The 21117-nt window shown below is 49.9% G+C and overlaps 9 protein-coding genes across 9 annotated transcripts; 6 read left to right on the top strand and 3 right to left on the bottom strand.

Moving 5' to 3' along the window:
- Positions 1-9: 9 nt before the first annotated feature.
- C8Q69DRAFT_325391 (exonuclease) lies at positions 10-2062 on the top strand. The gene is made up of 2 exons (XM_028627412.1): positions 10-142; positions 260-2062. Exons 1-2 carry the CDS (start codon positions 129-131, stop codon positions 1950-1952), a joined length of 1707 nt encoding a protein of 568 aa, XP_028483133.1. The 5' UTR covers positions 10-128; the 3' UTR covers positions 1953-2062.
- Positions 2063-3332, top strand: C8Q69DRAFT_325392 (hypothetical protein). Its single transcript, XM_028627413.1, has one exon. The coding sequence runs from the start codon at positions 2172-2174 to the stop codon at positions 2904-2906; it is 735 nt and encodes a 244-aa protein (XP_028483132.1). The 5' UTR covers positions 2063-2171; the 3' UTR covers positions 2907-3332.
- A 425-nt stretch (positions 3333-3757) lies between these two features.
- Positions 3758-4900, bottom strand: C8Q69DRAFT_487668 (putative phosphatidate cytidylyltransferase; the record flags this gene model as incomplete). The annotated part of the gene is made up of 1 exon (XM_028632003.1): positions 3758-4900. The coding sequence occupies one exon, from the start codon at positions 4898-4900 to the stop codon at positions 3758-3760; it is 1143 nt and encodes a 380-aa protein (XP_028483131.1).
- Positions 4901-5768: 868 nt separating this feature from the next.
- On the top strand, positions 5769-7789 carry C8Q69DRAFT_405867 (ATP-dependent rRNA helicase spb4; the record flags this gene model as incomplete). The annotated part of the gene is made up of 3 exons (XM_028628095.1): positions 5769-6055; positions 6108-6620; positions 6676-7789. The coding sequence occupies 3 exons, from the start codon at positions 5769-5771 to the stop codon at positions 7787-7789; spliced, it is 1914 nt and encodes a 637-aa protein (XP_028483130.1).
- Positions 7790-8370: 581 nt separating this feature from the next.
- Positions 8371-8853, top strand: C8Q69DRAFT_508720 (hypothetical protein; the record flags this gene model as incomplete). Its single annotated transcript, XM_028633006.1, has 1 exon — positions 8371-8853. The coding sequence occupies one exon, from the start codon at positions 8371-8373 to the stop codon at positions 8851-8853; it is 483 nt and encodes a 160-aa protein (XP_028483129.1).
- A 678-nt stretch (positions 8854-9531) lies between these two features.
- On the bottom strand, positions 9532-10791 carry C8Q69DRAFT_473740 (hypothetical protein). The gene has a single exon (XM_028631068.1). The coding sequence runs from the start codon at positions 10500-10502 to the stop codon at positions 9900-9902; it is 603 nt and encodes a 200-aa protein (XP_028483128.1). The 5' UTR covers positions 10503-10791; the 3' UTR covers positions 9532-9899.
- Positions 10792-12457: 1666 nt separating this feature from the next.
- Positions 12458-15787, top strand: C8Q69DRAFT_473738 (putative glutaminase). Its single transcript, XM_028631067.1, has 5 exons — positions 12458-13085; positions 13135-13543; positions 13600-14608; positions 14665-14795; positions 14851-15787. The coding sequence occupies exons 1-5, from the start codon at positions 12805-12807 to the stop codon at positions 15544-15546; spliced, it is 2526 nt and encodes an 841-aa protein (XP_028483127.1). The 5' UTR covers positions 12458-12804; the 3' UTR covers positions 15547-15787.
- A 1279-nt stretch (positions 15788-17066) lies between these two features.
- Positions 17067-18693, top strand: C8Q69DRAFT_473734 (kinase-like domain-containing protein). The gene is made up of 4 exons (XM_028631066.1): positions 17067-17470; positions 17527-17849; positions 17910-18380; positions 18431-18693. The coding sequence occupies exons 1-4, from the start codon at positions 17208-17210 to the stop codon at positions 18607-18609; spliced, it is 1236 nt and encodes a 411-aa protein (XP_028483126.1). The 5' UTR covers positions 17067-17207; the 3' UTR covers positions 18610-18693.
- Positions 18694-18960: 267 nt separating this feature from the next.
- C8Q69DRAFT_473731 (putative telomere and ribosome associated protein Stm1) lies at positions 18961-21081 on the bottom strand. The gene is made up of 5 exons (XM_028631065.1): positions 20747-21081; positions 20624-20642; positions 20336-20503; positions 20075-20219; positions 18961-20018 (listed from the first exon to the last, which is right to left on the bottom strand). Exons 1-5 carry the CDS (start codon positions 20765-20767, stop codon positions 19457-19459), a joined length of 915 nt encoding a protein of 304 aa, XP_028483125.1. The 5' UTR covers positions 20768-21081; the 3' UTR covers positions 18961-19456.
- Between the last annotated feature and the right edge of the window lie 36 nt (positions 21082-21117).

The following is a 21117-nucleotide window of genomic DNA, read 5'->3' as shown; positions in this document are numbered from 1 at the left end:
CAACAACCACAACAAACAGTGAGGAACACGCACGACTGGTCATAGATCGCCTGTTCTAGACCCTGTTACGACAGCCTCTATTATCATCTCTTCTAGATGATGGATATTTCCGTAAGATAAAATTGCAAATGGGGATTCCTGGGTAAGCGATATTCCCCATCGTCGAAACACAACTACCGTCGCGTGCCGAAGCCCATTCCGAGCCGTGATCTCGCGGACAGGATCCTTCGTTCCTGTTGATCTTACTAACTGGAGATAGACTTATAAATGCGATCGGGCCTGGGGATCGCATCGCTCTCTCTAGGTTGGCGATCACTCACCTGGAGCGGACTTCACGGCCCATCCGCATCGCTGTTGATATTTCGATATGGCTGTTCCAAGTCCAATCGGGACGGGGAGGGACAAATCCAGAACTGCGGACTCTAGTATACAGACTGTTAAAGTTCTTGGCTCTCCCTGTGCACCCTCTTTTTGTGTATGATGGACGGCATAAGCCGCCATTTAAACGTGGAAAAGCAGTGGGTGGTCGCAGCTATGGCTCAGCCCCGATTATTGGTCTTTCAAAGACTCTGATAGACCTTTTCAAATTCCCCAGACATGATGCCCCAGGAGAAGCTGAGGCTGAATGTGCAAGACTGCAGAAGGCAGGCGTCGTGGACGCCGTGATGAGTAACGATGTCGACGCGCTGATGTTTGGCTCCACGCTTACCGTGATGAATTTCTCTAAAGAGAAGTCGAGCGGAACAGCCGCGGCTACGCATATCACCTGCTATCGGACGCGGGAGGAGGAAGGAATGCCTGCAAACGTTCCCCTAGATTCAGATGCGATGGTCCTCTTTGCCCTTCTTAGTGGAGGCGATTATCTACCATCCGGCGTTCCTAAATGCGGCAGCAAGCTCGCAGCGGAGATCGCCAGAGCAGGGTTTGGTTCTGACCTCCTGGATATACTCAGATCGGGTGCCACCGATGCTGAGGTGAAATTGGACGAATGGAGGACCAGGCTGCAATACGAGTTAGATGAAAATGAAAGCGGCTACTTCCAGACGAAGCACAAGGCCGTCAAAATTCCGGAGACCTTCCCAGACAAGGAAATACTCTCGTATTATGCCAATCCAGTGGTTTCCTCCGATGAAGAAGTGGAAGTGCTACGACGACGGCTGGTCAACGCCTGGGACCGTGAAATTGACGCGCTGGAACTAAGGATGTTTGCCGCAGAATTCCTTGATTGGAAGTATCGCTCTGGGGCTAGGAAGATTGTCAGATGTCTGGCTGAACCTTTGGTCTCTTACAGGCTTCGGTTACAAAAGCCTGCAACTGTACTTCAGGGTTATGGCTCTTTCGTCCCAAACACTACCATTCCAACGGCGCAGCGAGTGTATAAGAGCCGTACTCACTGGAGCACAGATGGCCTGCCTCAGTTACAGATGGAAATGGTCCCAATTGACGTTGTCGGTCTTGACTTGGAGGCCGAGGAACCTAATCCTCCACTCCCCCAACAACAACAAGAGGTCCAGGGGTCCGAAGACGTCATTGATGAGGAAGACAGTGACTCTGAAGCAGAGGCTCAAGCTCAGGACTCACAGCAGCCAGCCAAGTTCTACAACCCATATGAACCGATGAAGATATGGGTTCTAGAGACTGTGGCGGAAATAGGGGCTCCGAGTGCGGTGGACACGTGGAGACGAGAACAGCTCAAAAAGGCGACAGCACCGAAAAGGAAGGCAAAGTCAGCGTCTACGAAGGGTACCAGCGCCACGAGGGGAAAGAAGACTATAGACCCAGGCATGAAACCCGGAAGTCTTTTTAAATATTACAGTACCGCCAAATCCAGGTCGGACATATCTCCCGCCAGACAAGCACAGCTTTTGGATGCGGCTCGCTCAAGCACAACGCCCGAATCGAGTCCTACAAGCACCTGGGAGAATGAAGGAAAGCTAGGTACTACCGCCTAATTTGACTCAACGCGGACGCCGTACTGATGGCTGAGAGCGACCCTCGAGAGGACCTATTCAAAGAGTATCGATGAGCTTGTTGATGAGTTCTGCTCGGCACATACAGCATCAGACACGCAAACGCAAACACCCAAATGCCGCCCTGCTGATAAAGCCCCAAAGTCGAAGGCAAAGGGCCGTACCTTACGTTCTAACGCCGGGGATAAGCTTGACGGAAGCATGGATGATAAGGAGTCGATAGTATTGTCGCCTCCATCTCGGCCGCAAGATCTCACTGCCACTCGTGAGACAGTAGGCTCCCCAAAATCGGCCACGACAAAGACACGTAGATGCTCTCCGCGTAATGCGGCCTCCTCGTCGTCCCCCATCGAGGAGAAGAAGCGCCGCAGTGGTCGACAAAAGCCGCGTCAGGTAGTGGCCAAAGCGGAAGCAACTGGAGAAACCAGTCCCTTGGGATCATCTACGAGATCGCCGACAGGTCCAGGGACGGAGAACTCAAAATCAAAGGCTCGGCCCCGTCCTCATCAACGCGATGCGGTGACAACAAAAACCACAGATCTATCGCCGTCTCCAGATGTAGACGCAGACTTGCCTTCGCTGGAAGACTTGTTAGGCCTGAATTTGGAACCCAAACCTTCAACGCGTGGTTCGCATGCTGAACAATCAAAATCCGAAGTTAACAGGAAAGCGCCTCCAAAGAATGAAACAACTACTGCCCCCCAACCGACAGAGACCTCTCCAGGCAAACCAGCGAAACGTCGTCAACCGCGAACGTCACCGAGACACACGTACTCGGTAACAACTCAGAAAGGATCCTGGAGAGCGGAGGGAACTCCAGATGACGAGCCGAATACCGACCAGAAAGGAAATACAAAGTCTTCCAACCCGTCGACAGCTTCCGAAAAGAGCAACAAGAAGAAGCCTTCACGAGTAGACATTATTGATTTGACGTAGGATTTTGGACTTCTCTATATTTCCATCTTTTTGTTTTTCTTGGAAGGCGTTGGTGGAGTCCTTGTCCCTAGGACGATTACGTTCCCTTTGGGCGGTGGGAGTCCATCTGCTCTTCAATTGGACATTCCGCGTTTCACGAGTATCTATTTTTTGAATCCTCTTGCATAGATGACAGATACAGTGCTGGATAATTGATTGGTCATAGTCGGATAATACTACTGGTAGCACCAGAAAAGCAATGCCGCACGTGCACGTTTCCATGTCTAAATTGCCTGTATGCATTCTACCTATTCTAAACTAGACTAATAATATAGTTACCAAGTGAACGTCTTACATCACAGATACCATCTAGACGGGGAAGCGAATCGAAATACCAGAGACTTACTCCACTTCGAGAACTAGCAATATCTATTTACATTACAAGAAAAATAAAAAAAAAGAAGAAATAAAAAAGGAAGCTGCACAAAGCGCATTGTATATATTTTCTTGAGTCTCAGAAGAGAGAAGACGGAACAGTTATATTAGTTCCTGTCTATTTCAAAGGTGAACTGGACGCTATGCGAACCGAGAGGACGTTGCAAAATTCGGTACCCAAAAACTAGGGGTGGGATGTCCGGGATAAGAACATGACGTGAAGGTATCGATGCTTGAAAGTTGACGCTGGTGAAATCGTCAAATGGGCCAAAAGGGATTCTGATCCTGTCACTGCAGAACGGATTGTTATGTGTGATTGGAGGAGGATCCATAGAGAATAGAAAGGGAAAAGCAAAGGTATCAACTGGATTTGAAAGCTTATGCATGACGTGAAAGGGCATTACAAGTGTAAGACAACGTGGGTACTGTGTAAGTAATTAACCAAAAATCTTGAGGAAACCCCATAAACCAATACCGCTCAGGACGGGGATGGTCAGGTTATCGTCCCATCCGAAGAGATCGATCATTTCACTTCCCGCCGCGACGATTCCAGAAACGACGCTCATCACACCGAGAGCCAGAGGTCCGGTGATGACTCCATTCGAGCTGTCCTGGGACCATCCCAGGAGGCCTCTGATCGAGGTAGGCAGGAGATTGAGACGGCCGGTGAACATGAACGATCCCTCAGGATCATTGGGGAAGGCTCCCATAGTCGGAACAAACCATCCCCAGAAGGCGGCTGCTGTAACAACGCCCACTGTCCAGGCCGCAAGGGTGCCTGCCACACTCTTGCCGTCGCGGATCTTTGGTGTGTATTTTCCATAGAGGCGACCCACAGTGGACGCGGCGGTGTCACACCAGCTCAGGAGGAGGACGCCCATGACTCCGACATCCTTGGAAAAGAACTTGAGCACAACATAAGCTCCAAGCAGATACCAGATAACGCCATTGTAGCCCTGCACCTCCGTCTCACGCATGAGCGCACCCAGCACTGTGATATAGAGCTTGTTTACGGCCTCGAATCGATGGCGGAGGAAATCGGTCGCAGCAATAGGGACTAGAGCAGAAAATAGCCATGGGGTGATCTGGTACGTTTGAATTCCGCGACTGTAAAGATACAGCGTCAGGAAGCCGATCGACACGTGCAGAAGCTTGCGGGGGATTTCGTGCCGGTGGATGAAAGCGCGGTACCGCTGGTGAAGCGGGATAAGCCCCAGGGGTGAGGGAGACCGAGAGATATCATGCCAGCCGCTCTCCTTATGGGGTGGTGACAGAAACCCGTTTGTCAAGGGCTCCGACTTCACGACAGGCGTCTTTTTAGCAGAGCTAAGTCGAGGAGGACGCTTCCTGGGACTGGATGATACAGCAGGACTGCGAGAGCTTGTCCGAGACTGTGTCCTGGAATCATCGACTTCTTCCTCATCTTTAGATCCTTCCGATATTGTCTGGGGCGATGTCATCCGCTGGCGCCGCGCAGCGGAACGTGTAAAATAGCCATCTCGCGAATCTGACCGTTCTGATGGTGTTGGAGAAGGTGATATCACGCGAGGAGTGGCTGGTACCCCATACTGTGAGGACATCTCGATCGCAGGGAAGTCAAAAGGCGGCAATGCTGGCCGCCGGATGACTCCTAGCTGAAGCTGACACAAGAGAGTCACGTCCTGGGCAAAAATGCCTGAGGATAGAGTCCCGATTTCTGCGGCGAGCGGAATATTGACGGTAGATATTGGTGCGATAGCACACAACCAGATCGGGCAACTGTCGGAGCGTAACTTTGGTTCAAAACTTGCTGGAGGTGGAAGCTGAGTCGCTGCTGGCGCATAGCGAGGTGGGAGGCTCTGTCTAGCACATGCGTAACATTAATAATGACCAAAGCCTTCTTCTCTTTTCAACGTGGAGAGTGGGACGTGTGGAGCAAGTCTGAGAACAGAGAAGAGGTCACTTGAGCAAGGAACAATTAACAGTTAGTTGGATAAGTATCGCGATCAAACTTTCAGCAAGGCCGGCGTTCGTCGGAAAGCCTTGAAGCTCAGGCCAATAGATCGGCGGTCTGGCACGGCAGAACCGCCCTACCATACGATCTGGTCGATCTGATCGTGCACGGACAAGTCAAGGCGATATCCCGATATGGTAGGTATAATAATATATATACCTATTCCAACACATGCTCCGAGTAAACGTACATATTTTGGACATCCTACCAAGGCTTGAATGGAAGACTTGGCTAAGTCACTACGACTCATACAGCAGTGCACAACAGCAAGGTGCACGTCGATGGACGTCTCACCGCCTTTTACTATCAGTTTATCACGTGACGGCAGAAAAGTGCTCTCCATCGATAACGGTTATCAATCTCAAAATAATTTTCGAGCGCGGAGACAAGACGGCACTTTACCACCAGGCAAGGACCGACAACGTCGTCCTCCTCCAGCGCAGTTCTTCCCTGTCATGGCCCCGAAGCCGGCTGCCACGTCCTCGAGGGCGTGGGAGGCTCTCAATCCGCCGCTCTCACCATGGATCCTGGATGCTGTTTCCACCATGGGGTTCTCTCGCATGACGCCCGTGCAGGCCTCCACCATCCCTCTTTTCATGGGCCACAAAGATGTGGTGGTCGAAGCCGTTACCGGAAGTGGAAAGACCCTATCCTTCTTAATCCCTGTGGTTGAGAAGTTGCTGCGACTAGAGGAGCCGATCAAAAAGCATAATATTGGCGCCATCATCATATCTCCAACCAGGTAAGAAGTCTACTCAATGGAGTTTACAGTACAAGTCTGACCTGTCCTGAAGGGAACTTGCATCGCAGATATATAATGTTCTTGTCTCATTACTGGCTTTCCACGAACCTTCTGCATCGGTCATTAATCCGCCGGACGAAGAAGATGCAAGCGAACGTCCAAAATACCCATCGTCCACCCTCAAAGTTGTCCCACAGCTTCTTTTGGGAGGGCTAACCACACCAGCGGAGGACCTGAGTACATTCTTGAAGCGATCTCCGAATGTCCTTGTCTCCACCCCTGGAAGACTGCTGGAGCTGCTCTCGTCACCCCACGTCCATTGTCCGCAGTCATCATTTGAGGTACTGGTAATGGACGAGGCGGATAGACTGTTGGATCTTGGTTTCAAGGATGATCTTTCAAAGATCTTGGCTCGGTTACCGAAGCAGCGACGAACTGGACTCTTCAGTGCTAGTGTGAGTGAAGCTGTCGACCAGCTAGTGAGGGTAGGCCTCCGGAATCCAGTCAAGATCGCGGTCAAGGTGAAGGGCGCATCTGGTGTCGAAGACAAACGCACTCCAGCAAGGTACAATCAGTTTAGTTTCCTCTTCCCTGAACACTGGTCACTGACAAACTCGTAGTTTGCAAATGACCTACCTTCTGACTCCTCCAACACACAAATTACCGGCAGTTCAACGAATTCTCTCCGCCGTTGAACCGACGCCACAGAAAACCATCCTCTATTTCTCAACCTGTGCCGGTGTCGATTATTTCCAGCATCTGGTTCCTTTACTCCTTGGGGACGATTTCCTTGTGATTCCTCTTCACGGCAAGCACCCTGCTAATGTTCGACAAAAGAACTTTACACGTTTCACCAATTCGACGACTCCTGCCGTTCTATTAACAACAGACGTCGCTGCGCGCGGGTTGGATATTCCCGCGGTGGATCTTGTCATTCAAGTAGATCCTCCATCAGATCCAAAGGCATTCATGCATCGGTGCGGTCGTGCTGGTCGGGCTGGCCGTCGAGGATTGAGTATAGTTCTTCTACACCCAGGAAGAGAAGAGGATTACGTGCCGTTCCTGGAAGTTCGCAAGACCCCGGTGACACTCTATGAGAACCCTAGGCTCTCGCTATCCGATGCAGATGCATCCGCTGCTACGGAAAAATTCCGTAAAGCCGTCTTGAAAGACCGCGCTCTTCATGACAAAGGTCAAAAAGGATTTGTGAGCTTCGTCCGCAGTTACAGCAAACACCAAGCCAGCAGCATATTCAGAGTTGCCGATCTGGATTGGGAAGCACTAGGTCATGCTTGGGGCCTCCTAAAGCTTCCTCGAATGCCGGAACTAAGGAACTTCAAGGGGGATACAACTTTAGGTGTCAGCCTTGATTGGGACAATTATGCATACAAGGAAAAGCAGAGAGAAAAGCACCGCCAGGAAGCTCTCAAAGAAAAAGCTGAAGCTGGCGATGATGTTTCTCAGAAACATCAGAAGAAGAGACCAGCCGAAAATATACCCTGGAGTCAGAAACTAGAACAGAAGGGCGAGCGTGAGAAGCGCAGAGAGAAGAAGAGGGCGAGAAAGGACAGAGACAGGTGGGAGAAGATGACCGAGGAGGAGAAACAGAAGGTGCGTGAGACAGAGAGGATGCTGGAGGAAATTAGAAAGCAAAAAGAACAAGAACGAGCCTCCTCCAAAGAGGCCGCAGGTGCCGCAAACGGCGAGGAAGACGAGTTTGAGGGTTTCGACTGAGGATACCAGGATTCCATGCCATCCACCGGTTCTCTTTTCATGCTATTTTCAAATTCCTGTACCATATATATCCGGCACTGTGTGCCAAAGTACGAGTACGAGTACGAGAAAAGATAATGAGCATATTCCTAACAACGGATATGCGATGCCAATTCAGGAAAAAAAGATCAATGACTCTGCAACCTATCCTTTGTGCTAAACTAAGCTGGCCTGTAAGAAGATGTCTCCAATCATCTCTGCAGAAAGTGTCCTTTATGGAAGCAGATGCATTACAAAGACCATTGTCCTGGATCGGACACAAACCAAATGTCTGCAGAGCCATAGCCACCGAAGGACGGACGCTGAAGATAACCGGTTGTGTGTATATGGACATCCACCGGAGTATTTAGTCTCGACATTTTCATCCTTAGCAGTATCATTTCCATCCACACATTCACAATTCTTCCACCAGTGCTCCACAAAAGGAAATAAAATCACCCAAATCATCAAATCCACCACAGAATCAAGCAACCAAAACCTCAAAACCAGACGTCCTTCTCCTTCCCATATACATTTCCATCCAGTATCAACAACGCGAAACCATGTGCTTCTACAAACCCAACGCTCCTCCCTGCACCTGCACAGTCTACGAGTTATTCCAGCCTTGCTGGCATGCAACATTCTATCCAGCGCCAAAACCGCTGCAGAACCCCAATCCTATTATCCGGGTCTGTGGGACGATGAATATCGCCTTGTCTGCAACTCCACGACACTGTCTGGTCTGTGAATCTGCTGTTGCGTTCACGGGAGATTTGACGGCTGGTTCTTACCTCGTGGATAATGGAGAGAATGAGAATTCCCTGTCTACTCAGAATCAGAGTATTGGAAGTCATGATAACTATGGGGAATCGGACATTAAGATGTCTGCTATGATGGATAACTTGGATTTGTTCTCGTCGCTCGGACAGGAATCAGAGACTGAACCTATGGCTTCAGGAGCAGACCCAAATGCATTGAACGAGAGTCTTTTCAGTGATTTCGGATCACTGCTACCGGATTATGGGGAGGTGCAGTCTCTTCTCTAATCGGGTGCGGCATCTACGGAGTCTTGAGCTATCGCGGATGGCGGAGGCGGAGCGATAATAACATGAGTTGTCTTTCGAAAGAAAGAAATGTTTTATACCTTTTGACATAATACCGTTAGTATATTGCTGCAGTACTATATACATGAATAGCATGAGCTTACGATAGCCCAACAGTCCAGAGTAGATATCTATTTCTCTCTAATACCGAGCTTGTGGAATTTTCATGGTAACTCTCGGGTATGTTCAGGAACACTTAATCCTTACCTATGGGAAATGTCTTGCCATATTTAGGTATAAAGCTATAATGCCAAGCACATTTGCCCATACGTATTCTGTCGGCGCACAAAGGCAGCGTACAGCTGATGTGCAGGTTCTTTGATTGCTTTGATTATCCTTATTATAGGATTGAACCTACTAGATCACTAAGGTCTAGATTCTTTGTATGCTTGAAGATAGATATGGGATTATCATCCCCCTTAGACATATAGAAGGCAGAGACTGAAGTGGAATAGTATCTACTAAGTCCTCAGAGGGGGAATGTCCCTGGTACCAAATCCATGTCCATTCATCAAATGCAATCTATCTATTGTCCAGCAGTCCTCGATTCGAGAATGCCAGAGAGGGCAAATTCAATTATATCAAAGGATTGTCTATAAAAAATCAGCAATTGCAGTCAATACGGCTTGAATGCAGGCATCCGGATTGAAACCCTTCTAGGTCTACACGGTTCACGTGACTTCACGTGAGAAATCTACCGTTATCAGGAGCATTACGACCTGGACCGCTCATTAATGATGCAACTGGTCGACTGACCGTGGCCTTTTCAATATGCATTTGTCAAAAGTTCCAGATAGCTGGCCGTTAACTGACAGACGTTATGATCCTGCCGCATCTAAAAAGCAGGAATGTCATGAGTGATTAACTAGCATGCATGCAACAGAGCAGTTCCCCAAACCTATCCCCGACACAGGGTATCCCTAATCATATTGTACAAGAATCGAAAATGCCTCATTGCTTGTTAAAGCCCGCGAAGAGAAAAAAACCGCTCATCCAGTCCACATGTCCAAACCATCGTACTTGTCGGTTGTCTTCATGAGTTGAATCAAGCCGTCGAGCGCAACACCGTCCCTGCTCCGCTTGGCTATCATATAATCGACATAATTCGAAAACTGTGATTCGTCGAGTTCCTCTTTTGCATTGTCTGTCTTTTCCGTCTTCTCTTCACGGTTCGCAGTGCCAGGCGGACTGCTCAGCTGCACGGGCGCTGCGGGAGTGCGTGGTTCTGGGCGCGGATTGTTCTGAGTGGGCGTGGGCATGTCGTCGTGAGGCTCTTCGCCAGCGGATGCGGGAGGAGAGGAAGGGATGTCTGAAACGTAGCGGGCAGAATACGCAGTCGGTTTCAGTTCGGGAGCCGGAAGAAGCTTGAGGACCTTGGCTGGCGAACTCGCGGTCTGCTGCGAAGCTGCAGCTTCCTTTGTTGGGCTCGCAGGCATGGAGAATCTCAGACGCTTACGGCTGTGAGCTTCAAGCTCGGACACCCTGCGGTCGAGCTGCGGATCCTTGACACGCTTCATCGCGGTCTGGATTCTGCCCCGAAGAAGAGTTGCTTTCTGCTGAGGGTCAGCTGAATCCGGAGAGCAATCAGACATCTCCGTCTTACCTGCTGAATGAATGCTTTGCGCGCGTCAGGATCAGACGGCACGGAAGTGGCAGACAGGTCTGCCTCAGATTTGTTTTGCTTAGGGGAAATGCTCATCCTTAGTTGTGACGGTTCTCTTTGTTGACCTTGTGGATGGGCAGGTTGCTCGGCAGGTTGCTCAACGGACTGTTCGTGTTCGGATTGTGAAGCGGCCTTTGAAGAGGTCTGATATCAGCAATCCGCATCCAACATTCACTTGTGCAGACTAAACACATACCATAGTAGCAGACTTCACTGTGGATTGAGAGCTTTCGTCAAAGATATGGAACTGTTCTTCATAAGGTGGTAGAGCAGCAGATAGGCTCTGTTGTGAGCTGGGGTTTTCTGTTTGTTCTTCCACATGGTCTATTGTCCGCTTCTGGCCAGCATAATGGGACAATCCAGTAACCCGTGGCGACAGGGCTTCACGTAGAGGCTTCATTGGAACAGCCGTCGTTGCTGCGGTGTCTGCCTTGTGGTTCCTCGATGGGGAGAGTATCGACGCGTTGGGAGTCTTCTCTCCCAAAACGCGTCTGCCATCCTTCACAGGACTCAACCGGACCGGTGAGTGCTCCATGTTATCGAGGTGTATAGGAGTGAATTGGGTATGGAATAGGGTCCCTTCGTCAATCGGGGGTATAATAGAAGGTAAAGAAAGAGCTGCTTTGAAGTGCTGCGGAGCACTGTAGTTCGAGCACGCGGCCGGTTTTCTATATACAGAGATTGCGGGGAGTCTATAACGAGAATTCAAGGCAAGGGGCAATAAAAAACCATCGGATGAATTCTGATCAGTCAATTGGGACAATTGACGGCTGAATAGGAGCAGCAATGAACAATCGCGGCGCGTAGTGCTCGCGTGGACGGTCTATTTTGTATGGAGCTGCTAAGGCCCGCGATGCCCGCCCGGAAAAACCGCGGGGTGGAGTCGAGCTTGGGCCATCACAATCCATCCACGTTGAGCGTGTCCGTGTTGCTGCACCACGTCTGCTCGTCTCTACGCGTCTACGGGCGACTCGAAACGCTTCGATGGCGTCCTTTTGTAGTCGATTTCGTGCAGTCGTTTGGCGCGGTTGCGTGTTGGACGGGATGTGTGAGCTCAGCGAGCTAGCAGGATGCCCATCTGCAGGGTCCTGGTTTCTGTTCGACGAGCGCACAGCTTGTCAATAGCAGGTTCGAGATTAGTTACCTGGACTGCCAGATGACTTATCATTATTTCCACAGATTTATCCATTGCGAGATATTGAAGCATTAGTTACCGCTGAGAGTAGTCGGTAATGATAATGGGTTGACGGTCCAACAAGGTTTCTTTGTCCAGGCTGCTTCGACGGCTTGGACAATGGATGCTACGGACTGCACTTTCTCTATCCTACATCGTGTCATTAGCGTTGATATGGGGTTCATCTGCCATTTCTCCGGGCAAGGCGCGTTGACGTCGATTGGAATGAGGATTCCAAGCTGCTACACACGTGTCTGAAGGAGCGCCATGCGAAGCTTTCCCATGGTCCCATTCCGGGGAAGCTTTGAAACGACCTGGAGATTGGGCACGCTGTACTTCATCGCGTCCATAATACACATTACACATTGCACAATAACCGGTTAGATCAGGCTTCTGGCGCGACTAACTACTACTGCAGGACATAAATACTGCGGTCGATCATTCTTGGGAGACAGGTATCGCATCCTGACTCCACGATACAGGATAGGGGATAGAGGGAACTTCATGGCAACAATTACTCTAGTAGTTTGACTGAGTTACGGAGCACGAGCTTTGTCCATGGTTATTCGGATGATTCTTATCTTCTCAGCAGTTTGGCATTGTCGAGTTATAGATATTGGATATTGGAAGTGATCGGTCTGGCGGTAACTGGTATCCACAACCCTGCAGTACTCCAGAGACTCGCTTCAATCAGAGTTCCAGTGTATCTATCCTCTTCAAAACAGACCCAAAGCAGTCTACTCTACAGTCGAGAATACATAAAGATATACAAAATAGATATTAACTATTAACTATTTACATCTCCGCGCAGCAGAGAGCCCCAAGAACCGCCGATCTGCGCAGCCACGGCAAGTCTGAGACTCCGCATGACCTCACCAGGCCCAGCCTCTCCACTCATACTTGCTCGCCTCTCCTTAAGCCAGCCAGCTCTCCCCTTCCCCCAAACCTGCTGGTTTCATCGTTCTTTGGGTCATTTTCTCTAATGCATCCCTATTGAGGCTTTATCTTATCTGCCACTGTATCATCATTGCCCGTCGTTCCTGGTGAAGCTGGCACGATGCGGTGGTCTCTCGTTGCTCTGGCAGCAACCCTGCTGCACACGGCCCTGGGAGAGGCCTCGAGACTGACTCCCCCCGTCCTTCCCTTGATTGTCCGCAATCCCTATCTCAGCACTTGGCTGGGAAATGCCCGTGATGAGCCATGGGAGAAATGGCCCATGTTCTATACCGGAGAGGATGTCGGTCTCTCGTTGATGGCCCAGGTCCCCAGTACCGGTCTCGTCTATCCATTGCTGGGCAGGCCTCATGATTCCTTGCTGCCCGTTGGACACAAAGATGGGTATGGCAGATGATCTTGGACAATATCAGGCAGAAACTGACCAGAGCAGATATAATGTCTCGTACCCAGTCTTTGTAGGGACCAAGTATGATGCCTCTACCACGAACCTGACATACCAGATCCCTTCCCCTTCCCCGAATGGCTACCCGCTCGAGCTCACTGTCTCGTTCCTGTCTCCCATCACACCCACATCGACCCTGCGCCAGTCCATTCCGGCATCCTATGTGACCGTATATGTCCAAGGCGACTTTGACGTGAATGTCTACATTGATGTCAATGGACAATGGGTGAGCGGAGATCGCGGCAGCCAGATCGTCTGGGGATTCGACCATCTCGTTGCACAGGGAGGTGAGAGCAGCAGCCTCAAGAAATGGCAGGTTAAGAGACAGGGAGAGTTGCTGTTGTCGGAGATCAACGATCGCGCGGAATGGGGAACTCTGCACTTCGTCGGGCCTGCTGTAAGTATCGTCCGGAAATGTCTTACTGGTATTTCCAATTGCTAAAAGTGAGACAGGATGCTCAACATGAGTCCGGAACCTCTGCCCTTCTCAGACAGCGCTTCGCAAAGACAGGCACCCTGCGGAACGTCAACGACCAGAAGTTCCGTGGCGTCATGGACCAGGAGCCCGTCTTTTCCTTTGCGAAGGAGTTCCAGCTGAACTCAACTGGCGGCGTCACAACCGGCAGTGTCACCTTCACGATCTCTCACATCCAGGACCCGGTCGTCCAATATGCCTCAGCACGTGGACTGACATTAATGCGACCTCTCTGGAAGTCCTGGTTCGGAACCGAGGACAGCCTTCTGTCGTTCCACTATGCGGACTTTGCTCATGCCAGTGCGCTGGCATCGAACTACTCCGACCAATTGGCCATTGATGCTTACGAGTCTGGAGCAGAGGACTACGTAGACATTGTTGCCCTGTCCGCACGACAGATTATGGGTGCGACCAGTTTCTCTGGAACGGACGAGGATCCGATTCTGTTTTTGAAGGAGATCTCTTCAAACGGCAACTTTCAGACTATCGATGTCATCTTCCCGGCATTCCCGTTCTTTTTGTACACTAGCCCTCGTTGGCTGGCATACCTTCTGGAGCCGTTGATTGAGCATATGCTCAGTGGACAATACCCCAACACATATGCCATGCATGACCTTGGAACACATTTCCCGAATGCGACTGGACATCCAGACGGCCGGGACGAATATATGCCCGTGGAGGAGTGTGGAAATATTCTTATCATGGGCTTGGCTCTCGTCAACTCTCTCCGTTACTCAGCCGATGACCAGGCGTCATCGAGATGGGCTGCTCACGGCGCACCGACTCGAGTCATGGCTGAGAGCGAGTCGAGCCTGTTCCCACTGACTGACCTCCAGGCTGTTTCTGGAATAAACCATCAGGATGGCAAATGGGGCGGTCCGAAGGAGGGTGTGCATCTGGCAAAGAAATGGGTCGATAGGACCTACCGCCTATGGAAGCAGTGGACCGGCTATCTAGTTGACTATTCGCTGGAACCTGCCAACCAACGTATGTATCTTTCTGTACTTCGCATGAGTCTAGCTTACTGACCCCCTGGAATCTAGTTTCGACGGATGACTTCGCCGGCTGGCTTGCCCTGCAGACAAACTTGGCCCTGAAGGGTATCATCGGTATCAACGCCATGAGCCAGATCTCTGAAGTAGCTGGAATTCCGGAGGATGTCCAGTACTATAAGGTACGTATATTTCTATTGATCACTTTTCTGTTGATTACGTCCTAACTTGATCCAGAATATATCCGATACGTACATCGCCAAGTGGGAAGAATTCGCTATGTCGAGAGACAAGACCCATGCTAAGCTGGCTTACAACTGGTATGGCTCGTGGACCACTCTGTACAATCTTTACGCCGATGCTCTCTTGTGCTTCCATCTGGATGGCACAGAACAGAGCCTTGCTGCCTCAGGCACTACGCAGGTGCCTCTGTCTTCCAAGAAGATCGGATTCGTCCCGAGACATATCTACGAGAAGCAGTCTACCTGGTACCACTACGTGCGTCAGAAGTATGGCTTGTCTCTGGACAGCCGTCACCTCTACACCAAGACCGACTGGGAATTCTTTTCCATGGCAGTGTCCAGCGAGAATGTCCGCAGTGAGATCCTGGAATCTGTTGCAACATGGATCAACGAAACGGTGACGGATCGCCCATTCACTGATCTCCATAATACAGAGGGAGATGGTGGGTTCCCAGGACCGAACTTCTTTGCTCGCCCTGTCGTGGGTGGTCACTTCGCCTTCTTGGCCCTCCAGCGAGCTTGTGGCGGACGCGCCATGGACGGACTGTCATTCCTGGATGACGATGGTGGAGTGAGCAACTCGTTGCGTGAGAGCCGCGCCGACTGGGCTGCTGCTGCACGCGCAGCTGCTGAGTTCACCTCCGGTTCCTCCGAGTATATAAATGATCCCTATGAAGATGACGAGCTATAAACAGAACAGAGGGCCACGACATAGACTCGCTGCATCTTGCTTATTTTTTTGTATATTCAATATCCTCAGCAGCAGAGGTGGTGTCGCCTTTGTCTCAGGACCTTCGCTTTGGCTACGGTGCCCTCTGTTGGACGGAGATGTTTATTTATCCTTATGCTATCCGATAAAGCAAACCCAAAAACAACACCTATAGCATAGCTGCTGACACAATCGAATACAAAAGCCGTTATTGCTTAACGATTAAGTTTCGAGATTCAAATCTCTTCAACGTAGAAACAAAATCCCCCCCCCCCAACCTCTTCTCCCCATTTCTCCACCTATAAATTTATTCATCGCCTTCTTCCAATACCATCTTCTTAAACATCCACACAAGTACCTCCACCGCAATGTCTCCCTGTCCTTTCCCCTCCCCAATTCCCTTTTTCTTAAGGGCCCTTCGGACCCTCACCTCCTCCGCGCTCGGAGGCCGCCGAACATATATCACACACGGGAAAATGACCCCTCCCCGGAGTAATCCCTCGCAGTAGCGAGTATTATAGGCTGAAACCGTCTCGGGGAGGAACACGATATCGGTGCGGGTGTTTTCTGTAGTTGGTTAGTTTTATCTTATCTTCATGGTCACATATTTATATATATGTATGTTTCCTGGGGATTTAGAGGTGTTGGGGTTGGGCGCCATGAAAGATAATATATATATATACCTTGATTCATGAAGACAGGACCGGAAGACATGCTCGGGTTGGTCGGTCGGTTGGTTTTTATAGTCTTTGAGAACTCACTCCGGGATGTGTATGGTAGTATGGTTCTATGATGAGGTAGGTGGATAGATGGATAGATAGATATAGCTTTCAGCGCGAGCGAGCTTAGGATTAAATATGTTCAGTTTGTTCGGATGATGTTCTTGTTTTTTTATTTTTGTTCGTTAAAGGAGGATATATTGGGAATATTGGGTTTTTATATTTGAAAATATTGAATAGAGGTAGTTCATCTATTCAGGGGGTATTAGATGGAGATATGAATAGGGTAGTTGAATATAATATCATATTCAATGGCAGTGAATAGCGAAATCAATATGTTAGTTATTATGTTAACAATAGTAAGGTTTTAGATATAGGAAAGACGATAAAAATATTAATTGACCAGAAGCGTTGATTAATAAGACTGAGAAACTTATCGGTGTCAGTGGCATTAACGTTGAATTTGAATATATTTACCTCATTAATCGTTGGTAGAAGAGTAAAAATCCAAACTACGCCAGGGCTCACCCACTTCTGCCGTCGTGGGTGAGCTAACAGTCACGGATACCTAGTAGGATTGTTGTTGGCTGGTGGGGAAATCAGTAACAGTTTGATAGGCTAGCATCTGATCTTCGTCCCGATTAGAATCCTGCGATGCATCTACTTGTACTATTATTTACGGAGCTGAAAAGTAATAGGGGGACGGGTTTCTCGTTTTGGAATCGTTAATTACTCGGACGCCCGCAGGGCGTATCATCTGGGGAGAGCACTGAATCCTTTCTCTAGGTACCTAACTTACCCTATGTAATTCCAAAGTACCTACCTAGGGAGACTTCAACTTTTGCCCATCCTACAAGCATCCAAAAATAATCGCCTTGAGTACACATGCTCCATTCAAATTAAAATATTATAATATACTATTGTATGTACTGTCTCTTGACCATGAATCGGTTCCCTCGACTTCGTCGATTCCCTGGGCAACCACCATCGCCTCCACGAAGACTCAAGTCTTCCCAGTTTCCCATATTGGACCCCACCACGAAAATTGAAGAGGAGCGAATGCCCGCATACGATCGAGGCCTTTTTTATCCAGTCAAACTTGGGGATATTTTTGTGTCTCGATACCAGGTTCTTAGCAAGTTGGGATTTGGCGCAAGTTCAACGGTCTGGTTTTGCCGTGACCTCCAGTAGGTACCCATCCCGTACTGCCTCATATACCTAAACAGAGCTAACTTTTGGACAGCCAGCATCGGTATATTGCACTAAAGATTTGCATCCGCGGGTCTAAGGATCGAGAAGTGCAAGTACTTAGGCATCTTTCAACCGTGAAAACAAGTCATCCTGGCAGCGCTCTCGTCCGTAAAATGATAGAGGAGTTTGAAATTGCGGGACCGCCGAGTGGTAACCATCAGTGCATTGTTTATGAGCCGCTTTTGACGAGCCTTCTACATTTTCAGGCAACCCTGAATCCAAAGAGCCTTCCTGAGGACTTACTGAAGGGAGCACTCCAACAACTGTTACTTGCCCTGGATTACCTACACTCGGAAGCCCATGTAATACATACTGGTTTGTAGCTCTCTGAAGACGCCTAAGATTTTGCCGATTGCTAAGCTAATATCTTCGTAGACATACAAGCTAAGAATATTATGATCGGTTCTAAAGATGATTCAATTTTTCGCGAATGGGAAAATGACGAGGAAAATCAGCCCAGCCCGCGGAAGTCTGATGGCTCCAATATTGTCTACAAGTCTCGGCCGTTCCATCGTAAGAAGGGATGGAGCGGTTTCGGAATGCCACTTCTCTCGGACTTTGGCGAAGCGCGTCTAGGGGACGTGCATGATGGATTGATCCAGCCAGACATTTATCGTGCGCCTGAGGTCATCCTGGGGATGAGTTGGACATCAAAAGTCGATATATGGAACGTCGGAGTGCTAGTCTGGGACCTATTTGAAGACCACCATTTGTTTGATGGTAGAACACCCAACGGGAACCAGTCAGACGTATACCTTCTCGCTGAAATGGAAGCTATGCTGGGCCCTCCACCTCTCAACTTCCTTCGCAAGTCTCCTCAAAGTCAAAAGTACTGGGATTCCCTGGGTAAGATCTTCACAATTGAGAAATAGAACTTCATCTAACATCAGGAATAGGGCAATGGAAAGCTGCCATTGAAGTGCCGCACTATTCATTAGAGGAATCGGAAGAGTATCTTGAGGGTGAAAACAAGAAGATGTTTATGCAGTTTATCAGAAAAATGTTACGATGGGATCCGGAGGAAAGGCAGAGCGCCCGTGAACTTCTGTCAGATCCCTGGTTAACTGCCCAGTAATAAGTAGTCCGTAATTTCTGTCTGGTGAGATGATACGGAAGAGGAACATTTACGAGGCTACAAACAAGAGTCATCATCCCTTGATTCAATTCGAAAACTTTTAAGATAATTGAGCTTTCCTCCATTGCACCTTGAAGGGAGACTTTTCGAGCCATAGGAAGAGGGGACGGAAGCCACAGTTCTCCTAAATATGTAGTGCAAAGGAACAAAAACATTATCAGGTCTTATATACTTGGAGGTTGCGACGGCGTATCGGGCGACCATACAGTACCGCAAGCGGCAAGGCTAACCGGATTCACAGGTCCTCCCGAATATTACAGTATATACTTACTTGGAGAACACAAGATATACGCTGGCTAACGGTTATTTTGTACCACTGCCAATAGGGAAACACAACACTTAAGCCTACTACTACTACTATTAGTAGTAGTAGTTACTAGATGGAGTTTTGTAATCAAATTTCCATTTGTCTGCTGCCGCAGCCCGCCTATTCTACAGACCCTGAAAGAGCAAACATTACCGTAGCTGGACGCCTGCCGGGAGCTTGCATCCTTCAAGATACTTTTCAAGATGACGTAAGAAGAGATAACGGGGAAATGGAAATAGAGACAAAAAAAAAGCGTCAGGTTCACTTGATTTCACATAACAAAGCTGGATTTTAGGTGTCAAACTCCTGTCGATGCCTTTCAACCTCATCGAGTAAAGAGCAGACAATAAAAGAGGGTCCGCCATTATTTATTAGGTCGGACTTCAGTTTGAGTCTGGCTAGCCACGACTTGGAAAGAGCGGTCAGTTGTTCATCGTCGCTTGTTTGACTAGAAAACGGATACCGCATCTAGCCAGTAGCTTATGCGCCGAGACTGGGGAAGTTCTTCTCGTCGACGGTAGGGCCGTTGTTACCACCACGACCACCAGTACGAGGGCCGTCACCACGACCGCCAGTACGGGGACCGTCACCACGGCCACCACGTCCACGACCGCCACGGCCACGGCCACGGGGTCCATCACCACGGCCGCGGGGAGCCTCGACGAAGCGCATGTCAACCTCAAGGAGGTTCTTCTCCTTGCGCTGCTTCTCACGCTTGCTCTTTTCCTCCTTGGTGCCCTTGATGTAAGCATCCTCCTCCTCATCGCGCTTCAGCGGCTTGGCCTGAGCCCACTTGGGGTCGACCTTGGTACCCTCGTTAGGGGCACGGGCCTCCTTGACACCAAGCTCCTGGTTCTTCTTCTCAGCCAGTTCGGCGAGGTAAGCAGCATAGGACTTGTTCTTGTCGCTGGGCTCCTCCTCAGCGGGGGTCTGAGGCTCGTTCTCGTCAGCCTGGGCGACGGCCTCACCGGCCTTCTCATCGGTCCATTCCTTCTCGCCACTGGTGGCACCCCAGCCCTGGTCGATCTTCTTGTGGGTGTCACTGTACCTTCATTAGTATTCCTGCAAAATGCGACTGGACGACGAGGAATCCCTTACCCGTGACCGCTGCGGGGGTGACGGTCGTTGCGCACACGCTCACCGCGGTCGTCGCGAGCACGGAATGCACGGCGCTGAGCCTCCTTGTGCTCGTCTACGGGCCTGCTGCGGTTGTTGTAGCTACCGGCCTCACGGTCACGGAAAGCTGGAGAAATTCAGATGTCAGCGACATCACAATAGAGGACCATTGGCGGAACGGCGCAAGAAGCATCTTTTCATATAGAGATATTGGAGTCTCGTGGGGACGGGACGAGCACGTACCTCCTTCGTTGCCGGACTGAGCACCACGGTTGTTGCGAGGAGCCCCGCCGCGAGGGGCGCTGGGAGCCTCCTTGGGGGCATCACGCTTGCCATGACGAGGAGCAGCCTTATCTATAGCCCGCGTGGGAGGGTCGGCGGGTCTGTCGGGGTCGAGCTCAGGGTCATTGCCTGTAAAGCATCGCAAGAGCGACAAAGGTCAGATATGATGATGATGTAATCGTGATAACGAGGATATCGCAGAGTAGAAGTACGAAAGGCAACGCAACGGGGAGGAATTGGGTGAATTACCAAGAAGCTCGTAGAGGTTCTGCGCAAAGAAGAGGTCGTTAGCATTGAGTACGAGACGATTGACGAGCAGGATGCGACTCAATTTGCAGCAGTGACAAGGGGGTCGACGAGGAGCTGTCGTACCTTGGACCGGACGTCCGTCATGACGTCTGGCTTTATGATGCCTTCCTGGGAAGGCTGTCTGTTATCGCAACAATTCGAGAAAGAGCTGAACGGGGGAGGTCAGCAAGGCAGAACCCTGGAGAGATAGGAATTCAGCCTCGTGGGGAGTGGTTGGATGGGAGGTGGTAGGAAGGGGGGTTGGTGAAGGTGAGATGCGGGCTGGATAGGTTAGACCTTCTGTGGTTGTGGCCGCCAGAGGAGCTGGAAGCCAAAGGAGTAAGGTGGAATCGGTGCTAAGCGAATAATTCCTTCGGTTGGTTTGCCGCTGCCAGGTTAGGGCTTAGGGTATTATTCTTTCTGCGGGGTTGTCATTAGTTCTTATTATCATGATC

This window comes from Paecilomyces variotii, assembly GCF_004022145.1.
Source record: "Paecilomyces variotii strain CBS 101075 chromosome Unknown C8Q69scaffold_9, whole genome shotgun sequence".
Lineage (NCBI taxonomy): Eukaryota > Fungi > Ascomycota > Eurotiomycetes > Eurotiales > Thermoascaceae > Paecilomyces > Paecilomyces variotii.
This window is presented reverse-complemented; position numbering and strand designations above follow the sequence as displayed.